Source organism: Orycteropus afer, unplaced genomic scaffold (assembly GCF_000298275.1).
Source record: "Orycteropus afer afer isolate SDZICR_OR568_19922 unplaced genomic scaffold, OryAfe1.0 scaffold00019, whole genome shotgun sequence".
Classification (NCBI taxonomy): Eukaryota; Metazoa; Chordata; class Mammalia; order Tubulidentata; family Orycteropodidae; genus Orycteropus; species Orycteropus afer.
Genome location: NW_006921606.1, coordinates 20,019,471 through 20,029,518, shown reverse-complemented (window position 1 = coordinate 20,029,518; position 10,048 = coordinate 20,019,471). Strand labels below are relative to the sequence as shown.

General features: G+C 38.6%; 1 protein-coding gene across 1 annotated transcript in view; it reads right to left on the bottom strand.

Annotated features, from left to right (window-relative positions):
• Nucleotides 1-2,226: 2,226 nt before the first annotated feature.
• FAM174B (family with sequence similarity 174 member B) overlaps nt 2,227-10,048 on the bottom strand; it is a 138,714-nt gene continuing 130,892 nt past the window's right edge. The window contains exon 3 of the mRNA XM_007959973.1: nt 2,227-2,290. Coding sequence (XP_007958164.1) covers nt 2,227-2,290 — 64 coding nt within the window. The remainder of the gene's footprint in view (nt 2,291-10,048) is intronic.

The window sequence follows — 10,048 nt, the reverse complement described above, 5'->3', positions numbered from 1 at the left end:
ATAAGGGGATGAGAGACAGAGTAAGCAACAATTGGACCAAGAACTGAGAGGCTGGAGGCTGGAAGCTGTAGTTGAGAGCTTTGAAGGCCTTCTGTGTATGTCAGGGCATCAAGAGGGTCACGAATATACCCAGGACTCACTCATTCTTGGAAAATCTAAAAAGACCCTAAGCTTTCACCTCTGCTGACATTTAGTCTCCATGAAAGCAGGAAGTGAAGGCTACAACAGAGTTGTAAATGGCTTGGCTTAGCATTGAAAAAGTGCTCCAACTCAGTCAATCTGTAAGGACCAGGAGAGTATGTATGTATGTATGTATGTATTATTTATTTATGGCTCTAGGCATTTGAAGAAATCTCTGTCAAATGACTGGATTAACTAAGTACTAAACAAACAGAAAAGAAACTTTAGTGACTGCACATGGCAAAAACCAGTCATTACAAAAAACAGTTTAGAAGTGTCACTTTAAAAAAACAACTAAACTCACATTAAGCAGCAACAACAAATCCAGTGGAAGAGGAAGAATTTGATCCCAGAATGACCCATAGTATAATGATCAAACTGTTAAGTTTTCAACAAAACAATTATGAGGCATGTAAAGAAACAAGAGAGTGAGGCTCATCCATAAGAAAAAAGAAATTGAGAGAACCAACCCTAAGGAAGCACAAACATCAGATTTAATAGATAATAATTTTAAATAAACTGTCTTAAATTTACTAAAAGAACTAAAGTAAACCATACACAAAGAACTAAAGTAAACCAGGAGAATGGTGTCCCAACAAATGTCATTGTTGTTGTTAGGTTGCCATCAAGTCAACTCTGACTCATAGCAACTCTGTGTACAACAGAATAAAACACTTTCCAGTCCTGCACCATCCCCACAGTCCTTGCTATCCTTGAGCCCATTGTTGTAGCCACTGTGTCAATCCATCTTGTTGAGGGTCTTCCCCTTTTCCGCCAACCCTCTACTTTACTAATCATGATATCTTTCTCCATGGAATGGTCCCTTTTGACCACATGACCAAAGTAGGTGAGACAAAATCTGGCCATTCTCACTTCTAAGGAGCATTCTGGATGCACTTGCTGTAGGACAGATTTGTTTGTCCATGGTATTGTCAGTATTCTTTGCTAACACATAATTCAAAGGCATCAACTCGTCTTCAGTTTTCATTATTCATTGTCCAACTTTCACATGCATATGAGGTGACTAAAAATACCATGGCTTGGGTTAGCTGTATCTTAGTCTTCAAAGTGACATCTTCTTAACATTTTAAATAGGTCTTTTACAGCAGATTTGTCCAGTGCAGTATGACTTCTGATTTCTTGGCTGCTGTTTCCATGGGGTGTTGATTGTAGATCCAAGTAAATCAAAATTCATAACAACTTCAATCTTTTCTCCATTTATTGTGATGTTGATTATTGATCCAGTTGTGAGGATTTTAGTTTCCTTTATGTTGAAGTGTAATCATACTGAAGACTGTACTCTTTGATCTTCATTAGTAAGTGCTTCAAGTCATCTTCACTTTCAACAAGCCAGGTTGTGTCATCGGCATATCACAGGTTGTTAATGAGTCTTCCTCCAGCCCTGATGCTGCATTCTTCTTCATATAGTCCAGGTTCTCAGATTATTTGATCAGCATACAGATTGAATATGATGAAAAGGTACAACCTTGATGTACACCCTTCCTGATTTTATTCCATGCAGTATGCCCTTGTTCTGTTTGAACAACAGCTTCCTGGTCTATGTTCAGGTTCCTCATGAGCACAGTTAAGTGTTCTGGAATTCCAATTCTTCACCATGTTATCCATAATTTGTTATGGTCCACACAGTTAATGCCTTTGCATAGTCAATAAAACAAAGGTAAACATCTTCCTGGAATTCTTTGCTTTCAGCCAAGATCCATCTGACATCAGCAATGATATCCCTCATTCCACATAATCTTCTAAATCTACCTTGAATTTCTGGAAGTTCCTTGTCAATATGCTGTTGCAACTGTTTTTGAATTATCTTCAGCAAAATTTTACTTGCATGTGATATTAATGACATTGTTCAATAATTTCCACATTCTGATGGATCACCTTTCTTTGGAATGGGCACAAATATGCATCTTTTCCAGTCAATTGCCCAGCGAAAATTATAGAAATTATTAAAAGGAATAAAAAAGAAATTCTGGAGCTGAAAAGTACAAAAACTTACATAAAAATTTTATTAGATGTCTTCAAAAGCAATTAGAGCCAGTAGAAGAAAAACTCATCAAAGTCGAAGATAATTGACAATTTGAGGTCATCCCATCTGAGGAGCAGAAAGAAAAAAGAATGAAGAAAAATGAACACAGCTTAAGACACCTGTGAACATCATCAAGCATACCAACGTACCCATAACGGGGTTGCCAAGAAGGAAGGGCGAGGAAGAAAGGGGAAGAATGAATACTGAAAGAAGTAATGACAAAACTTTCCAAATTTGATGAAAGACCTGAATCTATACATCCAAAGTGTTCAACAAACCTCAAGTACAAAAAACTCAAAGACATCCACACCTATCAAAAGATGAAAGGAGAATTTTGAAAGCAGCAAAAGAGAAGTAATTTGCCGTGTAGGAGGGATACTAAATAAAACTAACAACTGATTTCTCATCAGAAACTATGGAGGCAGAAAAAAAAAAAAAAAATGGCAGGGCATCTTTAATGTACTGAAAGAAAAGAAAATCTATTGACCAAGAATTCCATATCCAGCAAAAACAAAAACTCAGATTCCTCATACAACCCTTTAGGATAGAGTAAAACTGCAGAGTAGGGTTTCTAAGGCTGAAAATCTTTTTCCTGTGGAGAAGCTGTTGAGTTCAAATCACTGACCTTTTGGTTAACAGCTGAATGCCTAACAACTGCACCATCAGAGCTCCCTTATCCAGCAAAAATATCCTTAAAAAATAAATGAGAAGTTGAGATATTTCTAGATAAACAAAAGCTTAATGAATCTATCACTAGGAGAACTGCCCAACAAAAGATGCTAAAGGGAGTCGGCAGGCTGAGGTGAAAGGGCACTGGCCAGTAAGTCAAAGCCACATGAAGAAATAAAGAATGCTGATAAAGATAACTACATGGATAAACATAAAAGCCAGTACTACTGTATTTTTGGTTTGTAACTCTTGTCACTATATGATTGAAAAAAAAAAATAGATGCTTAAAACAACAATTATTTATTAGTAATCACAAAATGTAAAACGATGCAATTTGTAACAATAACCACTATAAAGGGGAAAGAAGCTGGGTAAGAGTAGTTTTTACAAACTATTGAAGCTAAGTTGTTACTAATTCTACTCAGATTGTTAGAAACTTAAAATGTTAATTGTAATCCCTGAGTAACCACTAAGGAAATAACTAAAAAGCATATACAGAAAAGGAAATGAGAAAGAAATAAAATGGTACACTGGAAAAAATCATACACAAAATAAAGTAGCAATGAAAGAATTTAAGAACAAAAATATATAAGATAGAAATGGTAGAATTGCAAATGTAAGTCTGCCCTTATCAATAGTTATTTTAAATGTAAATGGATTAAATCCTCCAATTAAAAGACAGAAGTTTAAAGATAGGATTAAAAATACAAATGAAGAAAAAACACAAGATACAATTATATGTTGTCTACAAGAGCCATGGGAGCTCTGGTGGCATAGTGCCTAAGGCACTTGACTACTAACCAGAAGTCTGGCAGTTCAAACCCACCAGCCACTCCTTGGAAGGAAGGTTGGGCAATCTACTTCTGTATTTTTAGATCCAAAGACACAAATAGGTTAAAAGTGAAAGGATGTGGAAAGATTTGCTATGCAAATAGTAATCAAAAGAGAGCTGGGTAACTGTACTAATATCAGACAAAATAGACTTCAAGTCAAAAATTGTTAAGAAACAAAGAAGGATATCATATATTGATAAATCAGGAGTTCATCAAGAAGATATAACAATTATAAACATATACAAACCTAACAACAAAGCCCCAAACATATAAAGCAAAACTTGACAGAACTGAAAAAATACAATTCTATAACAATAGTTGGAGACTTCCCAATACTCACTTTCAATAATAGATAGAGGTCAACAAGGAAGAAAAGGAATTGAAAAATATCATAAATCAACTAGACCTGAAAGCATACATAGAACCCAACAACAACATAATTTAAATTCTTCTGAAGTGTACCTGGAATATTCTTCAAGATAGACAATATATTATGCTTAAAAAAAAAGTATTAATAAATTTAAAAACATTGAAATCTTGCCAAGTATCTTCTCTGACTATAGAATAAATCAATAACATATGGAAAAATGGAAAATACCAAAAAAAATGTGGAAATTAACCAACACACTTTTAAACAACAAGTAGGCTTAAGAATAAATCACTAAGGTAATTAGAAAATACTTTGAGACAAATTAAAACAAAAATGCAAGATCCCAAAACTTATGGGATGCAGTGAAAGCAGTGCTCAGGGAGAAATTTATAGATGCAGATGCCTACATTAAAAAAGAAGAAATATCCCAAATAAGTAAGCTACTTTTACACCTTAAGTAATTTAGAAAAAGAAGAACAAACTAAACCCAAAACTACCAGAAAGGAGGAAATAATTAACATTAGAGTGGAGATAAATAAAATGAGAACAGAAAAATAATAGAGGAAATCGAGGAAACCAAAATTAGGTTCTTTGAAAATATCAACAAAATTGGTAAATCTTTAACTATTTCGACCAAGTGAAAAAGAAGACACACATTTTTAATATTAGAAAATAGGGATCTTGCTACTGACATTCCAAGAACTCACTTCCATTGGGTTGATTCCAACTCAGGGACCTACACTGGGTTTCCAATGCTATAAATCTTCACGGAAGCAGACTACTTCATCTTTCCTCCACAGATCGGCTGGTGGGTTCAAACCACTGACCTTTGGCTTAGCAGCCAAATGCGTTAACCATTACAGACCTTACATAACTGAAAAGGTTGATAAGAGAATACTACAAAAAATTGTACACCAACAAATTAGATACCCTAGATGAAATGAAAATTCCTAGAAACACACAAACTATAGTACCAAAACTGGCTCAAGAAGAAATAAAAAATCTGAACAAACCTATACAAATTGAAAAGATTGTATAAATAAACAAAAACCTTCCAACAAAGAAAAGCCCAACACCAGGCAGTCAGATTCCGGGATGGAAGCAGGAACACCAAAGCCACAGGAGGGAAGGCTACTAGAAATGATCATTGGTAGTATTCACTACACCCATCTTGGAATTGGAAGAAGGAAGAATTTAGTGACCTATACCCATCAAGTATATTTAGTCCCCTTGAATTTTGGAGAAGCCTCCAAAATTCCAAAGTAATCTACATTTTCTAGATACGTGGTCAATCCCTGGGCTATCAGCATGCCAGTGGAGCACGGGTCTTGCCATGGAACTTAGTCTCCCTCCCCAATCATTTAGGCAAATCCAAACTATCTTTGTGGTTTTGCCACTTCCGTCAAGCCTGCTTCAAGTCCTTCTTGCCAACCCCATGAGCCAACAGGAACAGCAGCCATACTCCCCTCAGAGGCCTTTTAAGGACACAATGGCCTGCAGCTTGGCCTGCCCACTTGCTGAAAGCGGACTTATCCTACCTCACACTAAGGGGTCTGGGTTCATTCAAACCCTTATCACTCTTAGAACTCTTAGAAAAAGTAAATAATGTTAAAGTAATAAATTATAGAAATTTGATGCTGGCTTGTTTCCTAGGATGAGGATGGGAAAAGATATCAATTCCCATTCACCCATTTTTCTTGATACCATCCTATTATTCAAACTGTATTTTCAGTAGTACACACTATTACAGGAGCTAAACTCAACAAAATACCCCATTTTCTCAAACTGTATGCCAGAGATAAAAGTTTCAGAGATTTCATATTGGAATACAAGAAGTTTCCCACCAACAACCAGACTGTGTTCTAAAAAGATGTTTGTACATTGAATGAGTACTTTGAAGCAAAGAAGAAATGATGTAATCAGTTGTGATAAGGTTCCAAGTCCAACTCCCAGAAACCTATTAAACTAATAATGTAACCAACAATGCATTTGAAGAGTTGAAAACAATACTCTAGAAAACAGTAATTAAAATGCAAGACAACAGAATTGGGTAAGAAATCATTTATTAACTTGAATGATGCTGCTTCAAGAAAGGCAGGTTTAATCACAGGGTGCAGACTGAGGATTTCTGCACCCTCTGATGCCTCTAGATCCTTTGAGGCATGTTAATGAAGTACTTAAGGAAATCTGGAGAATTCCTTTTCTTTTTCAATCATTAAATTTACCTTTAAAAGTGCTCTGAAGAAGGAGGGAATATTTGAGGACTCTAAAAGAGCCAAAAAAAAAAAAACAAACAAAAACTCACTGCCATAGAGTCATATCCATTTCCGAGGCAGTATCAATCACTACGGAAGTAGATTGCCCCATCTTCCTTCCAAGGAGTAATACGTTCATCGTAGATGGTGGCCTAATAGGTGGACAGGCAAGGAGCATGGCAGTGAGAACAATCCTAGGGTAGAACCTCAGCTTGGCCACTTCTGCTCATAATAGAGGACAAACAACCTCCCTTCTGTATGTACCTTTCTGCATGTGGACTTTTCAGCCACAGAAAATGATACAGCAAACACTTGAGAGTAGTGGAAACAGGGAGAATGCATAAACAGTGAAAACAAGACTTTAAAATATTCGTCTGTATATCTTGACTACTGTTATCTGTCAATTTGATGTTCTGTGGTGGCTTGTGTGTTGTTATGATGCTGGAGGCTACATCACCAGTATTTCAAATACCAGCAAGATCACCCATTGGCAATAGGTTTCAGCAAAAAAACACTAAGACAGACTAGGAAGAAAGGCCTGGCAATCCACTTCTGAAAATCAGCCACTGAAAACCTAATGGATCACAACAGAATATTGTTCAATATAGGGCTGGAAAAAGATTCCCCTAGATTGAAAGGCAATGATGGGCTCAAGCATGCTGGTGATGGTGAGGATGGCACCAGACTGGGCAGTGTTGTTTTGTGGTACATAGGATCATCTTGAGTGGGAGTTTATTAGGCAACTAACAACAATAAAAGCATCTGGGCCCCTACCTTTCTTCTCCCAGGCAGTGTGTACTGGCTGCCTTCAGGTAGAGTGGTTAGAGATGAAATGCAAAGAGAAACAAAACAGTGTTTTTGGAGAAGGTTAAAGAGCCAAGTCCTGTCATAACAGTAGGTTTCAAAGCTGAAATTTTCCTTTGTGTCCCTACTGCATCTACACACTAGGAGTGAGGTGCTGCCATGGCCAGGTCGAAGTTGAGAGAAAAGCAAAACAGCTAGATTCTGCAAAGCATCTCCTAGGTGGAAGTTTGATAAGAAGGGCACAGAAAAGAGTGAGACACAAGAATTTGCCCACAGGCTCATAGGAGAAGTCAGTCACAAAGCACAAATGTCCCAGGGCCTGAACTGAGCACAAAGTGTCTACAGCCTCACAGTAGTTCCTAAGAGAGAAGATGAGACAGCCCCCAAACTGACTGGGAGAAGGACTCCAGGTCTAAAAAATCATCAGGGATGCAATTCAAATGAACTAACTCCCAAGGGCAGCACTGCCACCATCCCCCCCGAGGACCTCAATATCTCATCTTGCATACAGATTCCAGATTGGCTGAATCTACTAGCGGATGAAACAGGGCTCTGTGGAGAATTGAGTTATACAAAGAATTTTTCATGAGCACGAAGCTTTGGGAGTTGAAAAATACCCAATATGTGTATCTAGCCAGTGCCAGTAGATAATTAGCACTCAAAAACACTAGCTATTATTACCCACAAGCTTTGTTGTTCTGTGAATTGTCATTTGAATGGGGTTATCTTCTCAGATCCCACTCTACCAGTTGCCATTGAGTTGATTCCTACTCGATTGCATGTTTCAGGGTAGAATTGTGCTCCATAGTGTTTTTATGGTGGACTTTTGCTCTGGTGGTGTAATGCCTAAGGCATTTGACTGCTAACCAGAAGGCTGGTGGTTCAAACCCATCAGCCATTCCTCAGAAGGAAGATTGGGCAATCTACTTCCATAGAGATACCACCTTGGAAACCCAAGGAGGGGTCACTATGATTGAGAAACGACTTGATGGCAGTGAGCTTGGTTTGTGCGTGTGTGTGTGTGTGTGTGTGTGTGTGGTTTTGGAAGCAGATCACCAGGTCTTTCTTACGAGTGCCTCTAGCTGGACTGCCAGTCTTTTGGTTTGCAGCTGAGTGTTTGCTTATTTGCACCCCTCCTCCCAGGAGGATCGAACTCGTTTCCTTTAAAATAGAGAAATGAGTCCTTTTCTAGCCCTTCTTGCTCTCCCCTCATAATTTTCCGCTTTTCCAATGGGAAAAGAAAAACATAGTTGCTCTGCATTTCCATCTCCTTCTCTTGACCTCTGTTGATCCTGGGAGTTGCCACTATTGTCCCTTCCCACCACCTCTCCACACCCCATCTGAGATACAGGAGTTCCTCATGCCATTAGCCCCAGGGGGAAAGATCTTATGCTAGACTGGGCTCCTAGCTATCTTTGAGAGGACCCTAATATCATCCCACCCTCTCGTCATCAAAGGCTTGGGAGTCATAATGACTGTACCTCCTGATGCCACTACATTCAAAGGAGCACCTTAACAGCCTGGGGTTGGGGTGGGGGAGTAGATTTGAGGTAAGGTGCATAGCAGGTTTCAGACCTGGAGCTAGAACTTGAGAATGTCAGCTCCACCTCATGTACCTCATCTCTCACTAGGTAAGCTCCTAGATGCCAATATGTTGGGGGGGGGCGGGGAACCCTCACTGCCATGGAGTCAATTCCAACTCATAGTGATGCTTCCTTGGGTTTCTGAGGAGGTATCTCTATGGAAGTAGATTGTCCAATCTTCCTTCCAAGGAGTGGCTGGTGGGTTTGAACTGCCAGCCTTTTGGTTAGCAGTCAAATGCCTTAGGCACTATGCCACAAGAACTCCCAATATGTTAAAAGCTCTCTATAAATGAAAGGTTTCTCATTAATTATGATAACAACTCCTGGATAACAGTATTTACCTGATAAAACATTTAAGATGTAGGAATACAATGCACCATTTGCCCACAGGAAAAAAAAAAAAAAAAAAAAAAAAAACACCAGGGATGGCTTTGCTAGGAGAGATTTTAACTTTTAGAGGATATGGCATCCATTTCTATTTCTCATGGAGGCCAATATGTCACTCTTCATGACATCCTTTCAAAACATTTTACATTCTTTCCACTTGACTGGAGGAAATAGCCAGTGAGATGGCTAAGACATATTTGTAATTCTTCCTTTAGTGGATTTTAAGTGTCTTGTTTTAAATCACACAGCTAAGAAGTTGCAGGCCTCACGCTGGAATGGAGAAGTCTTGACCTCCTTTCCATTACCCTCTTCAGTGTTTTGGGGGAAGCAGATGGGTTTCTACCAGAGAGGGTGTGAAAATGATTGTGAAAGAAACAGGGAACAATCTATTGCAGCTTTAAATTCTTGAGTACTCTTTAATGCCACCTTCCCAGGCCCAGAGAACATCAGAATACTAAAGGGAGGGTCACTCTGGAATCTTCATGCTGGCTACTTTTCAATGATGTTTTTCTGCACTCTGAATCTAGAAACAACCAAAGATAATTGGTTACTGTATTAAAATGATCTATGATTACTGACTTGGGTTTCCAAGGCAGTATCAATATGGAAGTAGATTGCCCTATCTTCCTTCCGAGGAGTTGCTGGTGGGTTTGAACCACCAGCCCTCTGGTTAGCAGTCCAGTGCCTTAGGCACTATGCTACCAGAGCTCCAGGGCCAAATAGTTGAGGTAAATGTTTAACTTACATGCTTGTACTTTGTTTGGCTGGAAACCACAGGTGCGGGTTCAATTCCAGACCTGAAGGGCAGCTAGGGGCCATAGTCTCAGTGGTTCCATCAGGCTCTATTGGACCAGAAAACCTGGTCCCCACCATCTTTTTTTTTTCCCTCCAAATGATTTTGAGTTTTGTTCCACATTGTTCTC